Genomic DNA, 24,664 nt, shown 5'->3' with positions numbered 1-24,664 from the left:
GATAGATTCAGAAAGAATGTTCCCGATGGTGGGGGAGTCCAGAACTAGGGGTCAGAGTTTGAGGATAAGGGGTAAATCTCTTAGAACTGAGGTGAGGAGAAATGTCTTCACCCAGAGGGTGGTGAATTTGTGGAATTCATTATCACAGAATGTAGTTGAGGCCAAAATGTTGTGCGATTTCAGGGAGAAATTAGATACAGCTCTTGGGATTAAAGGAATCAAGAGATATTGCGGGGGGAGGGGAAGGGGAATCAGGATATTGAACTTGATGATCAGCCATGATCATAATGAATGGCGGAGCAGGCTCGAAGGGCCGAATGGCCTACTCCTAGTTTCAATGTTTCAAAATGTGGATTCATATGAAAAAACAAAATAAAAATATTAGAAGCCAAATAGAACATTGGCAAGAATAAAACCAAATGTTCTTACCATCAGCAGAGAGAAAGGGACAGAATCCAATTAAATCATCTAAAACATTAGCAACCAAATCAGGGAAAACAGAATCAAATTCTGACATTCTTAATCCAGTACGAATAAAAGAACAAAATGGTAGCATTGAAATTATACATAGGTGCTTCAAATATCCATTTTACAGGAACAAAGAACAGTACAGCACAGGAACAGACTCTTTGGCCCACCAAGTCTGTGCCGACACAGATGCCTCTCTAATCTAATATTTTCTTGCCTCTATGTGGTCCATTTCCCTCTATTCCCTGCCTATTCATGTATCTATCCAGATGCCTCTTGAACGTTGTTATAGAATTTGCTTCTACCACCTCCTCTGACAGCACATTCCAGGCATTCACCACCCTCTGTGTGAAAAAACTTGCCCCTTACATCTCTTTTAAACTTTCCTCCTCTCACTCTCAACTGATGCCCCCGAGTAATTGACCCTTTGACCCTGGGAAAAAGACTCTGACTATCCACTCTATCCAAGCCTGTCATAATCATGTAAACCTCTATCAGGTTTCCCACTCATCCTCCAACGCTCCAATGAAAACAATCCAAGTTTGTTCAACCTTTCTTCATAATCCATATCCTCCAAACCAGGCAACATCCTGGTAAATCTCTTCTGCATCCTTTACAATGCATGAACAGCCTTCCGGTATTGTGGCGACCAGAACTGTACACAATACTCCAAATGTGGCCTAATCAAAGTCTGATACAGCTGCAACATGATTTTCCAATTCCTATACTCAATGCCGTACGCCTTCTCGACCACCTTGTCCACCTGAGTTGCCACCTTCAAGAAACTGAGGATCAGCACGCCTAGATCCCTCTGTATGCTAATATTTCTAAGGCTCTACCATTTACTGTATACTTTCCTTCTGCAGTAAACCTTCCAAATCGCATCACCTCACATTTGTCCGGGTTAAATTCCATCTGCGACCTTTCGACCCAGGTCTTCAGCCAATTTATAGCCTGCTGTATATCATTTTGAAAAAAACGCAACAGTCTAAATTATTATAGCTATCGTTAGAACATAGTGATAAAAAGGGGGAAGTAAGGAATCCAATGGTTGGGAATGTGTTCTGGTGGCTGTAGGTTTAAAAGGAAAACAAGCTTTTTTCAAGATTGGAAAAAGAGACAGATTGTGTGAGTTGATATTACTAGGGCTTTGATATGCTGATTAGCACAGCACCATTGGGAACAACTGTTTACCTAAGGCAAGTTTGGTAACAATGGGAGATGGGGGTGGATTTCATATCTACATTTGAAAAGGTGAGCTCACGTGATAAAGGTAATTAGGAGAAACTTCTGAGTAGTTAGTTCAGACAAGGGAAGACACTAAAAGAGAGACACTAATGAGTAAATTCACCCAATGCAGGGAATTATTCTGAGATGCAGCCTACACAGCAAAGAGCTGTGTTTACTCCCAACAAGTTCTATTTGGAGAAAGCCTGTTGTGTAGAACCCAATGTCTCTATTCCAAATTGGAAGCAACCCCAAGTAATATAGGTGCCCAATGTGGTAACAACTGCTGGATTTTGCTTATAGTTTTAAAACCTGCTCTTTGGGTAACTTTAACTCTGCATTTAGGAAAACAGAGGGATTTGGAACTGGACAAGTTTAAAGATAATGTGAATAGCCATTAATATAGTTAACTGTATTTTTAATTGACTTCCTTGTTGTGTGTTTTACTGTTTAATTTAGTTTGCTTAAAATCATTACAAGAGAGCCTGGAACATTCTTCAATGGTCTTCACATTTTCCCCCAAATTATACTGAACTGCAATCATACAGTTGAGAGCAGGGTTTTGGAATACCAGAGCATTTAAGATCAGCTATGCTCTTAACAATACATTAAAGTCAAATACAAGATAGATAAACCTGATTTAGTAAGATCTAACATCTGACAACCAAATGGCAGTCTTAACTGTTTCCTGTTCAGGAAATGGGTCTGACATTACTTGGAAGAAAGAGTCACTACCTAACTAGCTAAATTGGCAGATATTAAACAGCTGCAGAGGCAAACAGTTACTGCAGAAGAGTGCAGCATTCTGATAACATACTGAAATTTGTATGCTGCACAGAGAAGTGGAGTAAAAAAAATTCCATGCCAAAATCATTTAGATCAAGTTATCTATCAGAAGCAAGCTTTAAAAAGAAAACTATTATGATGAGCTGAATGGATTAACAGGAAAAGGAGTATTCCAAGTGGGCAACATTCAACCATAAAAAACTTGACCTTCTTTATCGTCCTCAGTGACACAACAGAATGGGACTTTATGGCCGCACTCGCCCCAAAGCCAGAAAATCTCACCCAAGGTCAACGGACCTTTGCATGGTCTGTGTCCCACCCGCTCCGATTCCCGTGGCGGGCGGCGGGAGGGGAAAACTCTGCCCAACTGACTTCAAACTACCTTGATTCATTTTCATATTAAACTGTACATTTTTTTGAGCAGCACCAGGGTCTAATGAAAACATATAATTTAAGGTTTGCCATTGGGCATAGGATCACCTCAAGGAGGTTGCCTTACATGCTCGTGGCTTTGCACCTGTTGCAACTTAATTGAAGCTGTGTGTAGGTAGCGGAATAGTCCACCTTTAAATTTCCAAGGTTTGAAAAGAATCAACTGTTCTGTAAATTGTTTTCTAACATTGGAAATGTCACTGGTTCTCCAAGGCCATCAAAAGGTGGAGAGTGAGCTGTTTGATTAGGTGCTGCATTTTTGTTTCTCTTTGATGAGTGTGGTACGTGAAGATGGTGGGTAGGATTAGATCAATCGCATGGAGGCAGTGTTGAAGTCAGAAGGACAGGGAATTTTTGGAAGTTCCCATCTCTGAGTGATCTTACAGGAGGCAGGGTCAGCTTGGCAATGGTGGGCAACAAATTAATGGCAAATAATTGCACACACTGGGGCAGATTGATGACACCAATATGATTTTTCGGAGCACAGACAGGCCCTCCCCACTGAAGCCAAAGCCCAGCAGATAGTTGAAGGCAGCCTCCTGGCAGCAGGCAGGGGGCCAGTTAAGCCTCCTTTAACTATTCAATTCTCCCTCTGGAACCAAGGGTGCCAGGAGGTCATGGCTGCCTCTGCTGATCAATCAGTACATGGAAGCGTTTCAATTAGCCAGTGATGGTCTGGGTCTGCAGCCAAACTTATTTTAACCATTATCTGAAATCTACAGAGGACACCTTGAGACGCCTGCCTGATGGTCCACGTATACTGGCCGTGCCCACCTCCTCTGGGGGGGCCGACAACTGTCCACGGATTCAGACACTCCAATTGGCCTGCCAGTTTGTGGAACCCACCTGACTGGACAGGGGTCCTGGAGGCACTGTGTTAATTGGTCGTCTCTGGGAAGATCGCGCAAGGGCGCTATCGGTGTTGGGATACGGTCCCAACACCGGAGAATCTTATACATTGGGAAGATACCACATGGTGTAATTCAAAGCCCTTCCTAATCACTGTGTTTAAAAAAAATCTACAGTTGTTAATATCGTTCCTCCAACCAGACAGCAGATTAAGGCATTGCGAAACATGTCTAAAATTGATGATGACGAATAGGAAATTGAAGACTCACAACATGAAGACTGCATATTCTCAGTACTTTTCCGTGAATAAGAAAATAATTATTTTACTGAATTTGAATCATTTACAGCCAGTCAAGAATCGTTGTATCCAGCTCACTTTAAGTGCTTCACATCTGTATTGAGTGACCCTTTTGTCTTCACAGATTGACTACCCAATATCTGAATTGATCTGTACATACATTCTGATTGGAGTTCAGAGGATTACATCAATCATGATAGCCATTACAATGTCTCTGAAGAAGCATCTTGAGCACATATTGATTCAGATTCTTAACGTCAGACTCACGGCTGGATTCAATTAACTTTGCAGGATCATAGTTACCAAAAATAAGACTTGTAGAACATGTATCTATCAAACCGTCACTTCAAACCTATTTCAAAGAAGTAATATGACAAAGGCAAAAACCAAACTTCTGATTTCTTTCTGAAAAGGCATCTAAATACAATCTAATATTTCCGCATAATAAATCAACAGGCCAACCTCAGCCAACAAGTTGTGGAGTTCTACACAGTTGACAGATTGTGTGTGTTAAAGGGGGAAAAAAACAGCCTGGATTTCTAACTTTCTACTCCTTTCTGAAATGTACCAAATAAATTTTCTATATGAGATGAGCAAAACTTAACCCTGAAGCAGATGAATTCCTTTCGAAAATCCATGCATCTTCAGGTTGGCAATGAACAGTGTTAATTCTTTACATTATCTTTTTGTTCATTTCTGTGAATTCACAGAAGTGTTAATTTGGCAATAAACATGTGCATAAGAATCATGAGCTTCGGTTGTCCGTACTGGATGGTGGCAAAATACTTCCTGCAAAAATGTACTCAGGTCAATTCTTCAATCTTATCAACGTCAGTTTCCCAGAATCTTAAACCCAAATTGGCTCAGTGTTCAGGATGATAGAATGTACACGATTTACAGTAACACAATGCAACTTATTGAACAGAAAAAGCACAGAAATCTGATTATTTTTCCCCCCACAGGTTTTTAACAATTTGGGTGAAGTTTCCTCATATTTACAAATAAACCAACCTTAAAATGATATGGTAAAATGGAAAAAAAAATCTAAGATAATAAGATAAATCTGTATTATTTATTTTCAAATTCTTGAAATTGTCGTGACATTATCACAGAAATGTGACACCAGTATTAACAAACAGGAGGGAAGTTCATTGATGACCACAATTTTCTATATAGAATGCTTACTCTTAAATGTCATAGCTAGATGCTGTGACGTTAACGCTCATAACTTCTCCCATGTGTTCTCTCCTTATAGTTCATTTGCAAATCCCTTTTGACAGCAAGTTGGCTGGCATACACAGGCAGTTAACCATGCTTCGGCAGCATTTAAATCAGTGTATGCTACCTATGATCTTCCATTAGTATCAATCATTTCAGTAAGGTATACTTGCATTAAATATTTAGGAAGAGTGCACACTGAGGGAGAGCAGGTGGAGGCAAGGCTTAACTGCACCGTGGCAGAAAAAAATGGGAGAGTGGATTAACCTAGGTTGCTTGTGTGTGCCTGTTGATGGTGGTTGCAAAGTTGTATCATCAGAGCAAAGAGGCTCCCCAGCAGTATCTGTCAGCTAATGATACATGTTACGAGGAGACTGAAAGGAGGAGAAACAAATATTAAAAAGTGAGGATTCTTTTGAAATATTTGTACTTGCTGTTTATGATATACTGGTGGCTTGCTGGTGAATTCTGCATCTGTCAGTGACGGCATCAACTAGATATGTAAACGGAGGATAATACTGCCTGGACAGACATGAGCTATGCGTGTTAGTCTACAAGTGGTCTGGCCTTTGGGATGTCTAAGTCAGGTTACATGTAGAATAGTATCTGCAGTCTGCTGATGAACCTGCAGTGTTTTATTTACTGCCAGACATTGGTAACGTAATTGCCATGTGTTTCAATTAATGATAAGTTCTTGAACCTAGACCCACTCTCGTGAGGGCAGAGCAATTCTGAGACAGTGCATCGATCACATACTACCTTATCACTTTGGCAAACCCCAAATCGTGTGTGTAATTTTCCGTGACAGGTCGCAAGCACTGGGCACTGCATGTTTAATAGTGCAATGGACAATTTCTCCTGGCCCTGGCCCCATTTTATTTCAATAAGATGAACAAAATTGCTGGCTAACCTGACATCGCATCAATGAACGTTAACAACTGAAAACCTGCTGGCAAAAAGGTCACTGTTACAAAAGCTGTAGAATCCACTGAATTTGGTACCATGACTGACAGACTTTCAGTCGAAACTCTTGCCCAAAAAAGGCAGCGGTCAGCCATAACAACAAAACTATCCTCATCTTATCCAAAAGATTTTAAATACTGTTTCCACATACATTAACATCAGATTACTCACATATTTTGAAATACTGAACTGATCATGCAAACTCATTATGGTGAACTCCGTTTCTGAATGAAAAGTGATGGCTCAGATAACCAAAATGTTGCAATGATTTGCTGCCACCTTGATTGTTTTTTTTTACTGATGCAGTTTAAATTCTTTCGTCAGTCTAATATTTTTCTGAAAAATTTCCCCTCTCTTTAGCCCCAGACGGTAGATGTCGTCAGAGCCATGGATTCTAATTTAGGTTAAATACTTTGGAACTACGTCCATTTATAACCAAGTCCAGAGGATGATTTTCTTAAAAATGAAATAAAAGACTTATGCACAATCAACAAATAGCTGTGCACTAAGACAGGCTGAAATATACATATAACGTGAGAATTGTTGTCTATTAACCCCAAAGTACTATTTAACTTAAATGCACCCTTTTTTGCTTTGTTGACATACAATGCCTTGGGTACGTTGTCCAGTATCACAGCACGTGTTTAATAAATAAAACTCCTACTTAGCTATGATATGAAATCTCAAATTGCATGCCTTTAATCAGTTATTAGGCTCATAATATATCTTTTCCCTATAGAATCAATTGTCCACCAAACATCAACTTTGCCTGTTTGGTGCTGAATTCAAATTTACTTTGTCCATTTCAAATACTTTAGGAATTTTTTTTGTAATTCAATTAAGTGACTCGTACAAGTCCTATTACTCATATAGGAGAGAAATTGCACAGCAGTAGATAGGAACAGGAGCTCTGGGCTCAATCCCAACTGCTTAAATTATAAAATTCAAATCTTGAAATGCTAGTCAAGTAACATTCCCTTCCTTTCAGCCTGCTGACTGCACTTTTGAGAGAGGTATGTTTGACAATATTGAGTTGTTATAAGTGAAACAGTTATATTACACCATATTATCGAAATTTCACATTAACAACATTTGGCTCACTCAGTCGCTCTTGCACATCAACTACACTCCTACAGTAAAACTAAAAAAGAGAAAATAGTAGCAGCATCTTCATGCAAAAAAGCATCAGTGTCCAAAACTCAATCGCCACAATGACAGCTTTTTCATTCACAAGCCTTAGCACTATTTCTTGTGTGGGATACAACAATCATTATGCATTTGCTTCAGCAAACATGAAGGGCATCAGGCATAGAATTATGGCTTAATGAGGGGGAAGGGGAGGGGAACAGGCATCCTTTGGTAACAGAATAGCTAACAATAATATAATAGCATAAGCCACAGAATAATCAGTGGACTTTGGTGTGTCAAAACCTTATATAAAGGTTGCAATTACTGGTTGGTATCCAACATGGTAATGTTTAAGCTTTCTGGTCTTATACCAAAAGGACAGCTGGTGGTGCCTGTATGTTACTAGCCCATACAAGTAGTGTTCAAATTAGCTACAGTCAGCCAACGTAAGCCATGAACAAAGAATACCCTTTATCTTGATTCAAGTAAGCTAAACAAAATATGAACCTGATGATAAGCAAATCTAGGACTTTTTTTTGTGAATTGTTTCTTTGTATAAATGCATTAGCGTTCCCATAGGTTGCCTGGCAGGTTTCAGTACTGACAATCCAATTTGCTACCATTGTATGACTTAACTTTTTCTTAAAAAAACTTGTCAATGGAGCACCTTAACCATTCTTCGTATGGAGAGTCAACAATGAATCTTTCACACAGTGATACACCAGGATATGGACATGGTCAGTCTTCTACTGCCTGGGGACAAGAGTTTCCCTAGTTTAATCCAGGGCTACAGTGTGGTGGGTCTAGAAAGCGGAGAGATGGATGTCCGTTCTCTGCAGTCATGATGGATAAGGTCTGGCGCTACTCAGCAGCCAGAGCAGAACAAGCTGAATCCCTATCATTGACCATAAAGATGGGCTCAGACGAGAGCCGCTGCCACACTCAGAATCATCCTCCTGTTGTCAAGGGAGAAAGAGACAAAGTTAGTCACCATGTTGGGTTCTGCAAAAGCGACGCCATTGACCTCTTAAGCTCAGGCAGCATTTAACCACATTTTCTTTTGACAATCACATTGTGCTGGTTTTACCAGTATATATTTTTAGAACACTTGAGAGTCTCACTCTGGAACGAGTGACACCCAGTATTTCTGCAAATTATTGACAACGTTCTACACTTTGGAACTTTCCAATCCGTGAATATATTATACCCTCTCCCCAGCCCACCAGCCCTGAATCCCTCTTAAAACTTCTTAGCATCACAGTTCCAAATTTGACAAATAAGTTCAAATCCTAGATCCCTAATTGCTTCATGAGGTTCAATCAGCCAACCAACTCGAGGTGCCAGAAATGAAAGAAGTATTTGAATATATCAAGTGCCAAGGCTGCTTACAGGATGCATTTCAAAATTCATTCATTGACTCTAACTTGTTTTGCAACATTCAAGAGGTTAAAGGTCCAGGATAAAAACACGTTTTTTGTGATCATGGTTTATGTATTTTGCAAAGGCTGTGAAAAGAAAGGCCAGTTTTGTTTAACTCAAGAGGCGCACAGCTTAAACTGAAGCATCATTCGCACAAAACATTAAAGTCTAATTTTACTTGAGCTTTTTTTCCTTTCAACCATGTACCGAAACTTGTCCTCTCTACAGAGAAACTCAGCACTGCCACAAGGCATGTCTGCTTCATCACCACACATTTTTATTTGGGAATAAACCTCCGGAACTTCCCATTTCTGTGACACGGAGACAGCCGGGTGAAGCACACTAAATAAAGACGACCAGTTATCTCAAGGTCTTCATGCTAGAAGAAGCTCAACTGTGTCACCAACGTTCAATATTGAGACAGTCCTTAAAAGCCAACAGCTCCAACTCCTTCCCACAATGGCCAAAGTGCATATTTTGAGAAATTGATCGAATTATTTTGTCTTGCAAGTAATAAGATAAAAAAGGTGAGACACTCCCTTTAAAACCAGCACCCATGCTCCAGAAATTCTCTGAGCATTTTCTACCAGTATAAACTCTCAAACCAAAAATATATGGAAGTCTTCAAAACAGCAATCTTGGTCCCCATTTTAACAATATTAGAGAAATACACCAAATTTTGCCACCGTTCATGCCGGCAGGGCTGTGGCGCAATCCCGCCAAGTGCTCCTGGGGTATGTTCAATGGGAAACCCCCTGACAATGGCAAGACAATAAGATCTGACCACCACTAAACATGCCGCAGAGAGGGAGAAACATCCCACCCAAATTGTCATTTGCTAATACAGAACTTGAGTATTGATGAAAACAAATGTCATCCAAGCTTTCTGTCTTTCACTCATCAGAACAATCACAAGAATACCAATGTCAGGAGAACAACAACTTTATTCTGTATAAGAAGATGGTGTTGATCGGTTGCCAAATGATTGGTAGAGGCATTGGCATGGAGAATGCACCAGTTGATGGTGACTGACAGTTAACTGCCAAGCATTGTTTGAAAGTTAAACTGGATGGTTGATCAAGGCATTGTCTGGTGGAAGGAACCAGCAAATGGCTATCACTTGCTTCAGCTAAACAAAATAAGCTGCCTGGTTTAAATTCCAAACAATACTTGGCTGTTAATTGCCAGTCACCATTAACTGGTGCATTCTCCGTGGCAGCACCTCTAGTAATCAAATTCTACAGCTAAATAATCATCACCCTCTTCTCATACAGTACAAAGTTGTTGTTTCCCTGATGTTGGTATTCTTGCAATTTTCCTGACGATTGCAAGACAAAAAGTCTTGACAATATGTATGTTTCAGCAATACTCAAATATTAAAGATGTTCTGAAAGAGAGCAGATCATTATTTTTGATTGATACACGGAATTGGTCAAATTCCCTTTGCTGACATATTTTACAGCTTACTTTGCTACCTGTCAACAGCAATACTACCTTCCTCTGAACTGATGTTCAGAAGTACACACGTTATTCCAGATGGGGTTTGACCCATGCCTTAAACCACTATCCTATATACCATTTCTCTTTCATGACATCCTGCATACTATCCTTGACCCTGATCTTAGAATCAAAAAGAATCTTTTACAGATAAGATGAAGAACTGTGGATGTTACAAATCTGAAACTTAATAAGAAAATGCTTGGAACACGCAGACAGTTATCACATCAGAAATAACCACTTCTTTTTGATTTCTTCTCTTCCAAAGCAACTCTGTAACTGGGACAGATTTCTACTCAGCTCACATGACAGTTACAGCACAGATGGAGTCTTAAAGTGACATTGGTTTGCCTCCCACTCTTTCTGTACAGGCAATGCCGGATGTGTCATTTTGGATAAGATTCTGATCAGGTTGGTTGTCTGGAGGAAAGTTTCAGGAGGAACTTACCTGAAATTTGGTGGATTGGCGAGTCTAGTTGGAAAGAAGCATAGTTTGTGTAGGTTGGAGGAAGAGGTTTCTCCCAAATTCAATGGCTTCAGGAAGCTTGTGAAATCTGGATATTCTAGCAAGGTTGTAAGGCAGCAGGAAGAGCAAAAGCAGCTGTCGGGATCTGTGCGGCCAACAAGGCTTGTTGGACAGAAGCTTAGTGATGAAGGCGGACTAGCAGAACAATTTCATCAAAAGTAGTTTGTCGCTAACCCATCACGTCACTGCTTCACAAGCACCCCCTTCACCAACTCCACATTAACAATCCTGCCACACATCAGGATTAGACCTTCAGTTCTTCCAATCTTCAAAATTCCCTAGCCAGAGAACAATTAAATGCTGACTGATTTCAGACTCTGTTCACTCAACAATTAGAATTTTGGCTTTAGATATTGAGGAAAAGATAGTGGATGTAATTCTAACCAAGTTTGCTGGGCAGGAAATGCATGGCAACAGTTTTATCAGGCAATTCACACTCCATCTGATTTTAGTGTCCCTGGGAATTTATCTGGGAAGTTGATGGTAGGTTGCTTTATAAAGAGCAGGAGTGTTCTGCAATGTGTATTACTCGGTTGGTAATGGGACCCTTAAGACCACAACATTTCATTAATAAGTAAACAGAGTTCTTAGGTCAAGCAGAATTGAATGTTTGGTCATGGAGCTTCACAAATTAGGATGCGCTATTCAGTCTGGGGCTATAGGTTACACTTAATCAGCCACAGTATGACAACTGAAATCAATTTTAGTCCGAGGATCTCTAAGATTGGATGTGATAAGACACAGATTCCAGAAATGGAAAGAGACCCTCAGACCCAAAGCTAGGCCTGTCAAAACAATACAGAGGAGCAGGTCAAGCAAGAGAACAGATGGTTGAGCTACATAGCCAAAAACAGTAGGCTATAAATCATAGGAAACAGTGATCAGACTGTATAGTGCATTGGTCAGACCACCACATGAATACTAATTTCAGTTCTGGATGCCAAGAAACAAGGGCAGGATTCAAGCAAACAATGTGTCACTGATATCAGACAGTTCTTCACTCAAAGGAAGTAGGGAAGTCTTAATACAACTGTACAGGGAACCAGTGAGACCACACCTGGGGCACTGTGCACAGTTTTGGTCTCCTTACTTAAGAGGGATATACTTGCATTGGAAGCAGTTCAGAGAAAGTGCAGCAGGCTAATTCCCGGGATACTTCAGGAGGAAAGATTGAGCGGGTTGGGCCTATACTTGAATAGAAGAATGGGAAGTGATCTTATTAAAACATACGAGATCCTGAGGGGGGCTTTACAGAGTAGATGCTGAGAGGATGTTTCCTCTCATAGGGAAATCTGGAACTTGGTGGCACAGTTTAAAAATAAGGAATCTCTCATTTAAGAGTGAGATGAAGAGGAAATTCTTCTCTCAGAGGGTCAATATTGTTTGGAATTCCCTTCCCCAGAGAGCAGTGGTGGCTGGGCCATTGATTCAAGATTGACTCGGACAGATTTTCAATCCTCAACGGAGCTAAGGTTATGGGGGGCAGGCAGTGAAGTAATGGCCATAATCAACCAACCATGATGTTCATGAATTGCAGAGCACACTCGAAGGGCCAAATGGTCTACTCCTGCTCCTATTTCTTACAATCTTAGAAAGAATGATTGACAGTTGTAGACATAGTTAGGAAGGTGAAACCCTGAATCATTTCAGAGACAATTAGACGCACCGTTCTGGGTGGATGACTGAAGATGAGCCAAATGGCCTTCCTCATGTGCAAGATGAAAACTATCTAACTGCCTGAGCAGTAGTTACACAAGATTGTGCTTCACTTCCCACTTAAATAAAATGTGATAAAGTGCTGCCTAGTCTTAAATAAAATCAATTCATTCCATTTGTTCCAACATTGTCCAACAGTTTGTAACAGCATGCTCAATAAGGTAGAGATTGCTATAATCAAAATCAAGTAACTTAAAAAACAAAACTATAATGTTGGAAATTCAAACCAACGTTGCAGATTTGTTTTGTCTGCTCTTAACAATTCTGAATATGAAGAATTATGACCAGGCAACAAAGGGCTATAGGTTGCAATGTATCTGTTCCTGGCACATGCCAGAAGCAGATATCACAAGATCTCACAATTTTGTGATGTGCAGCAGCATCGGAATTCTAACCCCCCCCCAAAGTAACTTCATGGTTCAGGTATGTCTGAAGCAAACTGGGGGCTTCCTGGATTTTTTTTGCTTTTCCACAGGCAGAAGACCCCAATTATAACAAGTATATAATGAAGAGATTTTACTATTCAAATTGGAAAAAATAATTACTCATTCACTTGATGAGCTTAGTTGATCGGTACTGAAACAGGACAGAATCACAGGTCCTGTAAGTATTTGGAGCAGGGCTGTGGAAAACCTGTAGGCCCACTCATCCACCACATTCATCTAGCAATGGGGAACTACATTTCCATTAACATCTACATTATAACAAACATATAAGCTTAAAGCAAAGACACCTACAGATATCTTTATAAAATCTCAGAAGTTCTCACATATGTCCCATCAAGAGTTTACATTGTTTCAATCTATTTGGCAATTTAGGAAATTAAAGTGTGATATTTGTGGTACAAAGTTTGTTTTACGTCAAGCTATTTTTAAAGTAATTTCCCTTTAATGAAATATAAATAATATGACTACGCGCTATATTCATACTTAATTTTTATCTCTGGAACTGAAACCATCAAACATAATTTTTGCCTATGAAAATAAATTCAAATGCATTATTAAATAACACATGGGGAAGAATTTTCCCGTTCCGCCCGCCACGGGAATCGTAGTGGGCAAGGGGCGGATCACGGAAAGGTCTGTTGACCTCGGGTGGGATTGTCCGGTTTCGGGGCGAACGCGACCGGAAAATCCCATCCACGATGTATAAACTCTGGAACGCTCTTACCTGCCGTTCGCACCATGCTCCCGCTGCAGCGAGGTCGGCGCTCAGCCAAATTTCCCTTCACTGCGGCGGGATGGGAAAATCCCTCCGGTGTGAACAGTGATAAGATTCCGGCCATAAAGAAGTCAAAATTTAACATGTCTAAAAACAGAATCCATTTCAAAAAGGAAAGACAAACTTAGTTGTAAAAGTTTGCTTTGCAACTATCAGACTACAGTAAGTTTGCTCTGGACCACAATCATTTGCAGGATGTTAATTTCATGTTAATATCACACCTAAGAAGGAAACTAAAGAACAAAATCCAGTGAAAGTAACTGACCCTCCGCACCACATCAAAACTTGCAGTAAAATGAAGAGACGAGCTGACGCCACGGCAGAGGCACGACTCGGTGTGCATATAGGCTCATCCTATTAACAACAGGCAAAGTAGCAAGAAGAAAAAAGGAAGGGAACACAAAAAAAAGAGACAAACAAGATGAGTTCATGCATTTTTTGCTGGCTGCTGGCAGAATTAATGTGAGCGTCCACCTAGAGCAGAAAGTCACAGTGTAAATCACAAAACAGAAAATACCCCACTATTAACAAATTAAAACACACACACAATAACACATCAATCAGCAAAGACACCAAGCTTGTGAGCGACAGTGCTACTGTACTTTCACGCAAAGCATTTGTGGAGAGCACACCTGATTTTGTTTTGGCATCTTGAGAGCTCAGGAGTAGCCAGATTTTTGCAGGTATGGTATGTGTAACCATCTTAAGTATAACGTGGAAGATTTTGTGTGTGTGTGACTGCATCCCCAAACAGTTATTATGGAAATCTATGTGGGGCAGTATGAGGTCCATAAAATATAGGAACAGAATTAGGTCATTCGACCCATTGAATCTGCTCCGCCGTTCGATCATGGTTGATGTGTTTCTCAACCCCATTCTCCTGCTTTTTCCCCGTAACCTTTGATCCCCTTACCAATCAAGCACATATCTATCTCTACCTTAAGCACACGAGTATTACGGTCACATTGGATAAGGGTACTACATCCTTTATTTAATGTATCTCATTTAGCCATTTAACTCCAAACATATTAGTAAGTCTTAACAAAGGCACTCAATTAAGCAATTTTTAAATAATAAATGAAGGCTACCATCCAAGTGTTGTCTAATGTAGAGCACTCACTGCAGAAATTTAGAAAAATCACTGAACTTGCAAAATCAATAATCATCTAAAATCAACATATTTCTTATTCCACAAACCTCCTTTAAAATGAAAAGGAAACTGTTTATGAAGAAGGCTTTAGTATGACCTGATTGAAATTTCCAAGACTATGGATTACCAAAGTTGATCCAGGCAAACTGTCCATTTTAATTAAAAATTCCAAGATACAAGCCATCAGATCAAGAAGGAGAATAGTGATGGATTGTTTCCACTGGTTGGTGTGGCATTCATGGGGGGGTAACAACATTAAGATAACCACAAATAAAATTAAAGGGAAGGAGGGAAAGGTTAGAAAAAATATTATTTTCACTGAGCATGGTTAGAATATAGAATTCTCTGAACTAAACTATTAAAGTCTGGCAGAGCAGAGTCTATTAACACAGTGCCAGGGACCCGGTTTCAATTCCAGCCTTGGGTGACTGTGTGGAGTTTGCAAGTTCTCTCCACGTCTGTGTGGGTTTCCTCCGAGTGCTTTGGTTTCCTCCCACAGCCCAAAGGTATGCAGTTAGGTTAATTGGCCATGCTAAATTATCCCTTAGTATCAGGGAAATTAGCAGGGTAAACACGTGAGGTTATGGGGATAGGGCCTGGGTGGGATTGTGGTCAGTGCAGACTCGATGGGCCAAAGGGTCTCGTTCTGCACTGTAGGGATTCAATGATTTTTCTATGATTTCAAAAGGGTACTCGATAGTTACTTGATCTTTTTTTTGTTTGTTCATTTTACAGGTTGTAGTGGTCGCTGGCTGGCCCAAAATTTATTGCCCATCCCTAACTGCCCTCCATTCCAGAGGGCATTTGAGAATCAGCCACATTGCTGTGGCTCTGGAGTCACATGTCGGCCAAACCTGGTATGGACGGCAGATTTCCCTAAAGGACATTAGTAAACCAGGTGGGTCTTTCCAACAATCGACAATGGTTTCACGGTCATCATTAGATTTTAATTCCAGATTTTTATTTCACCATTTGCCGTGGCGGGATTTGAACGTAGGTCCCAGGACAAGGATTACGAGTCCAGTGACAATACCAGTACGCCACTGCCTCCCCAAAGAGAAATATTAAGGGTGTTTCAAATAGTAACAAAGACAGATTGAGGTGAGTGGTTCATAAGAATAAAGAATATGCAGCCTCTCTCGGTTCTATTATTTTATAATGTACATGAAAAGCAGAGATCACACACAGATTCTGCTGGTTACACGACTACTGACCTCCTTAACTTAAACTTAATGCATGGAATTTGAAATGCTGAGTAGCCTCATGATATTACGGAAAAACGATATATGGGAAAAGTTCAGTTCCAAACACCGGGGACAGATTCCAGTCACAACTAATCAGATTTCATGCGTGAAAGTAGAGTATTCGAAGAAAGGATATCGAAAGCTGCAGTTAATTTTATGTTAACATTCCAAAAGAGTTATGATATGTTATCAAAATAAAGAAACTATGGCCCAGAGCTGTACCACATCTGTACAAAGTGGCTATCTGGACACATCCTCGCAAGTCGCTACTTGTTACGAGTAGCCGGTAACAAAAACTCCAAGATATTTCTTTGCTGCTTGCTTGGCTTCCTAAATCCAAACCGCGTATACTTACACGCTCGTCTGAATCAAAGCATACATCGGGACCTTTCCTGTGTCTGGGGTTCTGAGCCAAAAGACAGGGATCAGGTCCATCAGCTACAAGGTGCAGTTCAGGAAAACAATATCATGAAAGAAAAACAAAATGCATTCCACATGCATTCACATTTTACACTTCACCACATTATTCTGCAGCGATGCATCGCTTTGCCAACTGGGACTCAACTGAGCAGATATTTTTGCATGTTCTTTCACATTTACCTTCAAGATTTTTACAGTCTATAGTTATAAGGAAATTGGTCAAGGCAGCTGGGGTGCCTGCAATTCCCACTGAGATTTTTCTGTTTGGTGCCGTCAAGATGAATGCACTCAGGAATGATCAACTGTAACTTATGACTGATTTTATATAGCCTGGGGGTGCTCCCAGTCCTCCACCATATCACCAATCGTCAACCGTGTACAACATATTGCAGTGAAAGTTCAGGAGATTGGGAATAAAATACCATTTATAGAACATGTCAAGAAGGGAGAACATGCCCAGTAGGCCAAGCTAAATGATTTTTTCTTACAGAAGCAGATTACAAAAAAAGATCAAGGTGCCAAAAAATAGACTGCAGAGGGACAGAGAATTAAACACAAAACATAATTCCAAAAAATGAAATATTTGTGTCAATAACAGCAATAAGGCAGTTAGGAAAGAAATTAGGACCTTAGGAGACACATGTGGAGCTGGACTGGAGAATGAATGGGTCACAAAACTAATTTGACAGGGTGGACATATATTCTGTCCAAATGAAATAGACCTCAAATGTAATCTAGGACTTCACCAAAAGTGAAGCAGTGGTTCAGAATAAAACCCATCAGGGTATGTTAACTATGCTACTGGAGAATTACAGAGAGGAGAGATTGAAGCACTGACCGTTATTTTGTGAATCAGTCAGGAAGTTCAAACAAACTGGAAATAGGTAGAAGTATTTCCAATATCTAATAACAGTGACAAAAGGCTTATTAGCAGCCACGCATAGAAACTGAAGGGTGATCTGTAGTAGCTCAACAATAGGAAAAATAATTAATAATCAGGACAAATGGATCAGTATGAAGATAACGTAATGAATGACAGCCTACATGCCTGAAAACAAACTCTTAATGAAGTGACATCCTAAATCGATGGGGGAAACAGTCAGGCAGCGCAATGAGCTTTCATAAGATCTTTGATAAGTACTGCAGGGAAGACACTTCACTAGTGTCGGATTGGTGGGCACTGAGGTGAAATCACAGATTAGTAACTGACTAGAGGAGAGAAAGTAAGCAGTTGTTATGAGCTCGGCCACAATGTTGGAGTTGGGGTGAGGGAAGGGAGGAGTGAGTACTCAGTTTGCTTCCCCAAAGATCTAACCTGGGATCCTTTCCATTTCTGGCCTGCATGGATGCCTTGGAATTCTAATCTTAATCAAACTACGAACTATGCAATTTGCTATTTCAAAATGAAATTGAGTACACACAGGGGAATCACCTATTCTGGAAACAGAAATTGGAGACATGTCTACCTGACAAGTCAGATGGATCTTGTGAAGAGTACAATTGAAATGGATGGAGGATTGGAGGAAAAGTGCCCCAAACTGCCTAATTAGGCACACAGCACAGCAGCTAAACTGAATGCTGGGAAGAGGCTTTTAGATAACTCAAACTCTCAGCTCATTCAAGTCATGAACCAATTAAAACATTTAGGTTACATACTTCAAAAAGGTCAGTATTCATGGTACAGATGTTCTTACTAGTGTGAGAAGCCATTATCCCTAACTCAAACCACTCCTTCTCTATTCCTTTGGGAGCTACAGATGTCAGATCTCTGCGTGTGTGCTTAAAAAAAGTCTTGTGATTTCCAAGATTGATAGGGAATGGCCATTAAATTGCAAACAGAAGTTCAGCCATGTTGGGGCTAAAGCCACATCAATGACAGTCAGAGCACTCCACATTTTTTTCTTTATTCATTCGTGGGACATGGGCATCGCTGGCTGGCCAGCATTTATTGCCCATCTCTAGTTGGGCTTGAACTGAGTGGCTTGCGAGGCCATTTCAAAGGGCCAGAAAGTCAACCACATTGCTATGGCTCTGGAGTCACATGTAGACCAGACCAGGTAAGGACGGCAGATTTTTTTCCCTAAAGGCATTAGTGAACCAGATGGGTTTTTCTGACAATCGACAATGATTTCATGGTCATCAATAGATTCTTAATTCCAGATATTTTTTATTGAATTCGAGTTCCACCAACTGCCATGGCGGGATTTGAACCCAGGTTCCCAGAACATTAACTGAATTTCTGGATTAATAGTCCAGCGATAATACCTCTAGGCCATCACCTCCAACCAGATATTGCGGTGGTCGGGGTGGGGAATCAAAATCTTCTCACGTGATCTCAGTACAGACCCTAAAATGACCCCTACTGCCACTTTTGAGAGTAGTGGCATTTCCCAAACAATCTTATGCTAGGTAACTCTGAGGGTTGGAGATGTCAGAGCTCCAGTTGAAGGGAGTCTCCAACCCAACTTGTGCCACTAACTTTGCCTGAGGTGAGCAGAACAAGACTCAGCTGAGTTTCAATGCAAGCAGGTGGCACATCCAGGTCTTGCACCTCAAAGTTACTGTGGTAGTGCACTAGAAAGGCTGCAGATATTTGGGGTGGGATTTTAAGGCCTCGCTCAACCCGACACCGGAAAATCCCGCCCAAGGTCAACGGATCTTCCCATTGTCCGCCCCTCGTCTTTTCTGATTCCCATGACAGGTGGGGCAGTGGAATTCCGGCATTGGTCTCCATCTTCTTTAAACACATTACTAAAATTATTGGTTAGTATTATTAATACTCTGGTCAAATATCCTGAGTGTCTTATCTCTTCATAAAAGTAGCCTACTGAAGGAGTTCTAAAGTAAACACTTTGGGCCAGATTTTCCAACCTCCCTCGCAGCTGGGATTTTCCAGTCCCACTGCAGTCAATGGAGATTTGGCTGAGCGCCAAACTCTCCATCCTCACTGGCAGCGACGGCAGGGTGTGAATGATTGGAGAATTCCAGCCCTTGAGCCTGCATCCCATGGGATCAGCAGCAAATCTCAGTTTGCGCTTCCTGAAAGTATCAGGATAGATTTCCAGCTGGACTTTGATGGTGTGCACTGTTTCAACTGATCCGGTGGACCACTCAATAACCAGAGTGCCGAGTAACAGATTCATCATTTGTGATCAAAGTTTCTTTAATTACTGTGCAACACTTGCCATAAAGGCCAAAATTCTCTGGCTATTCATGCCCCCCTCTGTCCAGCAAGGATGGAGAATTTAACGTTCAGCTAAATCCCCATTCACTGCAGCGGGACTGGAGAATCCCGGCTGTGAGCGAGGTTGGAGAATCTAACGCATATGCTCTTGTTCTGGGTTAATTCCACATCAATGAACAGTAGCATCATCACTATTGAGACTATATTAGTGTCCTATCTGTAAATACCTTTCACAATCACCCATTAAACAGCTCCCCTCGCTGATGGCTAAAGCTCTGCAATACAACATTGGCAGTGGAGGATACATTTTTGTTCTGCCTGCATCAGGGGCTTTGAGTCACAAGATTGACATGTGGGCTTACTCTCCACCAATATGAACACCAGGTTTGTCTTGGAGAGCTTCTCTGCATGGTAAAGCCTAAAGAAAAGTTAAAATCAAAACACAAGAAAAAGAATTAATTTAACATTCTTGTTTGCAAAAGGTGGCATTTTATTTGTTAGATTTTAAGAGGTCAAGTTGTTCTTTATCAATAGCATGAAATAAACTTATAGCAAATAGGCTGCCTGATTTACAACAAACCTAATTGAGTGATAACTGATTCATTTTGTGCTATGGGCACAGACTAATTTTACCACTTTACATTGAATATTAACAAAGGTCCCACAAACATTTTGTCTAAACCCATTTCCTTCTTACATAATCTACAATCAAATTCCACACGGCACACATCAGCACTTTGATATTGTAAGAAGTCTCACAACACCAAGTTAAAGTCCCAAAGGTTTATTTGGAATCACGCGCTTTCGGAGCACTGCTCCTTCCTCAGGTGAGTGATATTGACAGTGAGGCACCAGCTTTCATGAAAGATGCCTTGCAACTTCTTCCCAATGATTGTCAAATGCTGCAATATAATGGAACCATTTTGGTTGAATTGAGATTCTTGCTAATTGCATCACTATAGTAAAAAATGAGCAAGTAGCTCTCTCGTTCAACAAATACAATGGTAAAGTTCCATTTGCCGGGCACAATTGTCATACGGGAGCAACTTCAAGTGGGATAAGATTGACATGTCATGAAACACCTGCCAGGTGAAATGAAGAAACACATGTCTGAATTGAGAACCTGAATCGGCCTTTTTCATCGACTTGTGGATCTTTTCAGAACATCATCATAGAATCCCTACAGTGCAAAAGAAGCACCAACTCTCTGACAGAGCATCTTAGGCCCAGGCCCACTTCCCACCTTATCCCTGTAACCCCATGCACTTATCTCGCTAATATCCCTGACCTACACACCTTGGGACACTAAAGGGCATTCGCACGGCTAATCCACCAAAATCGCACATCTTTAGACTGAGGGAGGAAACTGGAGCACCCGGAGGAAACCGAAGTAGAAACGGGGAGATTGTGCAAACTCCACACAGTCACCCAAGGCTGGAATTGAACCCGAGTCCCTGGTGTTGTGAGGCAGCAGTGTTAACCACTGCGCCACCACGGTCATATAGCTCAGAAAGAAAGTCTGCTCTTGTGATTCATACACTGTGACTCACATCTACATATACCCACATCTCAAAGGAGAGAAGCTGAAATTCCTTGTAAGGAAGTCAGTTTTAAAGACATTTGTGACTCACAACGAGCACTGACATCCGGGTGGGTTGCTCAGAAATTCAAAGATCTACACTGGCTGTGTCTGCAATTTAACATGCAGTTTATGATGTGCTCAACCACAGTTTGTTTGTTGATTAATGTTTACCTCATGTTGATTCTAGATGTCAAGGACATAAGATAGATAGTATTGACTGTTTGCTTTGTTGACTCTTATATAGTAAGATTTCTTCTATTTGTTTAAAACCATAAAATCTTGTGAACTTATTCCCTTAGTATCTTGAATTTCAAATTTCACCTACTTTACAGCAAAAGTTATTGGCCCCTCACCGGATCATAATAAAATACACATTTGCCCTCCATCTACTTTTTCATTGGGGCAGGACGGTGGCACAGTGGTTAGCACTGCTACCTGGGTTCGATTCCTGGCTTGGGTCACTGTGTGTGCAGAGTCTGCATGATCTTCCTGTTTCTGCATGTGTTTCCTCCGGATGCTCTGGTTTCCTCTCCCAGTCCGAAAGACGTGCTGATTAAGTGCATTGGCCATGCTAAATTCTCCCTCAGTGTACCTGAACAGGTGCCGGAGTGTGGAGACTAGGGAATTTTCACAGCAACTTCATTGCAGTGTAAATGTAAGCCGATTTGTGATACTAAAAAAATAAACTTTAGAAACTTAAAACCTTGGTGGCAGAGACACTATACTCAGGAATTCTCCTCAAAAGAAGTTTGCATTGGCTATGAAGCACCTTGGGGTGTCCTGAGATTGTGAAATGTGCTCTAACAGCGCAAGTTCTTTCTTTGATGAAATCTTTCTTTTGGTTAGATTTCTTTTAATGAGACCTATTGGAATTGTAGATTGCAGGCTTTTGGAACAATGTTAGTATTTTCAAACATCAAACGATCTGAAAAGCTGAAAAAATGACATGCTACCAAAGCTTTCTGCCCTGCACTCATCAGGCTAGCTTGCAAGAAACTACCAACGGTAACAGGAGGTCAATAACTTATACTGCAAGTGGATTCTGACAGGTGGAGGTGTTGCCATGGAGAATGCCGCACTTAGCTCCCAGCTTTGTTCATTTTTCTGAAAAACATTGACCAAGCTGCAATAGCGAGACTCCAATAGCGCTAGTATTTTGTTATCATCCTACCTTGAACAGTTACCGCAATCCACAAGCCCATAGAAGGAGGATTCATTATCATAAAAGTAATACTGTGTTTGTTCAGTGATGCAGCTGGACTTTGATAATGGTTCAGAGAAATCCTCAGAGTCAGCATCAACTGTGAACCAAAAACAAAAGATGAATGAAGATTGAGGTGAAATATTATTCTTTACGAGGATGGTTTATCACATTAGCAGATGGTACAAAATAAATATACTGTCAGATAAAGATTGCTGCATTTTGTAATGATAAACCCTCTCAGTAGCACTCACTGCAAGTGCACCACCATAAGGACATGTGCAAGCATTAACATCTTAGATTTAAATAGCAGGGGTCATTGATAAGGTTGAGAGAAGGGCCACTTGACCGATACTTTGAAGGCCATGGTTACCAGGACAGGCTGAGTAGGCCTGAATAAACACTCATCTACACCGCAACAGTTTAATGGCAGTGCAAAGCTAAAACTGCTGATTACACTAAACCTGTAGGCTAGCATATTCTGTCAGAGTTATCCAGCCATCTAGAATCACTCCAACAGGCAGAGGTCATTAAATTGGGGAGCTGGTCCACTGGCTTCCTGCTCTCCACTGTTAAGTCTGGAATTTTCCACCTAGATGTAGGTGGGTTTACTGTAACAGCAAATAAATGAAGGGAATCCATCATGATCGACAGATTTTCCACTTTTTCCAGTTGAGTAGCGCCAGGCCTGAGAAACACAACATTCCAGTGTTGTCATGGAAATGTAAAGATTTAAAAATTAAAAGGATTATACTAGCCGGTAGAGTCAATAACAGTGTGATTGATTGCATCGACTTTGAGCGTGAAATTCATTCTCATAGCATTGCTTCTGGTGGTGTTACATTGATTCACCAGAGCAGGCAGCATAGTGGGGCACTACGGATGGTGTTTATCAATAAAGTTCTCCGTGGCTTTTTTATTTATTCATGGGACATAGGCATCACTGGCTGGTCAGCATTTATTGCCCATCCCTAGATGCCTAAGGACAGTTGAGAGTCAACCACATTGCTGTGACTCTGGAGTCACAGGTAGGCCAAACCAGGTAAGGACAGCAGATTTCCTTCCCTAAAGGACATTAGTGACCAGGTGGGTTTTTCCTGACAATCAACAATAGTTTCATGGTCATCAGTAGATTCTTAATTCCAGGTATTTTTTATTGAATTCAAATTCCACCAACTGCCATGGTGGGATTAGAACCTGGGTCCCCAGAACATTAGCTGAGTTTCTGGATTAATAGACTAGCAATAATACCCCTCGGCTCCTTGCATACATTGAACAGATTATGCCAAATTTCCTTTGGCCAGCACCGATGTTGCCAACTTTATTATAAAGCAGTAAGCTTTTCACAAGTCGCCATCAGAGGTCCATCAAAAGAATTCCAAATAAACCCTAATCCTGGTCTGGGGTGGGTAGAACTCACCTATAGTCTGATCAAAATATGCAGTGATTCTGTCAACATGGAAAACCATGGCCCTTGTGGGAATGCAGTGTAATTCAGTTTACCTCTGAAGGTTTTTCATTGACAATAGAAGCTACATAAAGGCATGCCAGAAACACAAACTTCCACCAACCAAATCTTGATGTACCTGCTTCAAGAAAGTGTGGGATGGTGAGGCTGATGAACAGCTGCTGCAGTAAGGACCTGGACATTAATAAAGAGATAAACAGTAAATGTTTGAACAATGGGGACAGGAGCTACAGGATAGATTTTCCTCTTCACTAGCTGGGCAGATCACATGTCCTGACGGGACTGCTCAGGCTCGCAAAGGACATGAGATTCCTGGCTAGGCTGTGAAGATGAATATCTAATATCATTTGTTGTAAGTTGAATACAGAACTTAATCAACAGAGCAGCTCCTCAGTACAAATGACATTTGAAAAACTGACTAATGGCAGCTCTATTAAACCTTTTATTCATCTTTCAATAATTATATCTAATTGAATGTAAGCTCCATTGTGAAATAGGTTATTCTGATTACTCACTCTGTGAATAAACTAATTTGTGCCACTTATTTCAGTCACTGTGACATTTTTTTGTTAATATTTATGGGAAAGTTCTGAAAAAGGCAGTTCTTACATAAAGTTGTTGGTGTCATCTTTGATTAGACAGCAATATCAATGTGGGGAGCTTGATA

General features: G+C 40.7%; 1 protein-coding gene across 2 annotated transcripts in view; it reads right to left on the bottom strand.

The window, feature by feature from the left end:
• Positions 1-5,118: 5,118 nt before the first annotated feature.
• Positions 5,119-24,664, bottom strand: part of LOC144507961 (voltage-dependent calcium channel subunit alpha-2/delta-1) — a 669,448-nt gene continuing 649,902 nt past the window's right edge. For both annotated transcript variants that reach the window (XM_078235568.1, XM_078235569.1), the window contains 5 exons: positions 24,116-24,171; positions 22,500-22,629; positions 20,052-20,164; positions 16,498-16,580; positions 5,119-8,325 (listed from right to left, as the gene is read on the bottom strand). In XM_078235568.1, coding sequence (XP_078091694.1) covers positions 8,209-8,325; positions 16,498-16,580; positions 20,052-20,164; positions 22,500-22,629; positions 24,116-24,171 — 499 coding nt within the window. In that variant the 3' untranslated portion in view covers positions 5,119-8,208. The remainder of the gene's footprint in view (positions 8,326-16,497; positions 16,581-20,051; positions 20,165-22,499; positions 22,630-24,115; positions 24,172-24,664) is intronic.

The sequence above is a fragment of the Mustelus asterias genome, chromosome 19, assembly GCF_964213995.1.
Source record: "Mustelus asterias chromosome 19, sMusAst1.hap1.1, whole genome shotgun sequence".
Classification (NCBI taxonomy): domain Eukaryota; kingdom Metazoa; phylum Chordata; class Chondrichthyes; order Carcharhiniformes; family Triakidae; genus Mustelus; species Mustelus asterias.
The sequence above is the reverse complement of the archived record's forward strand: the minus strand, read 5'-3'. Positions and strand labels throughout refer to the sequence as shown.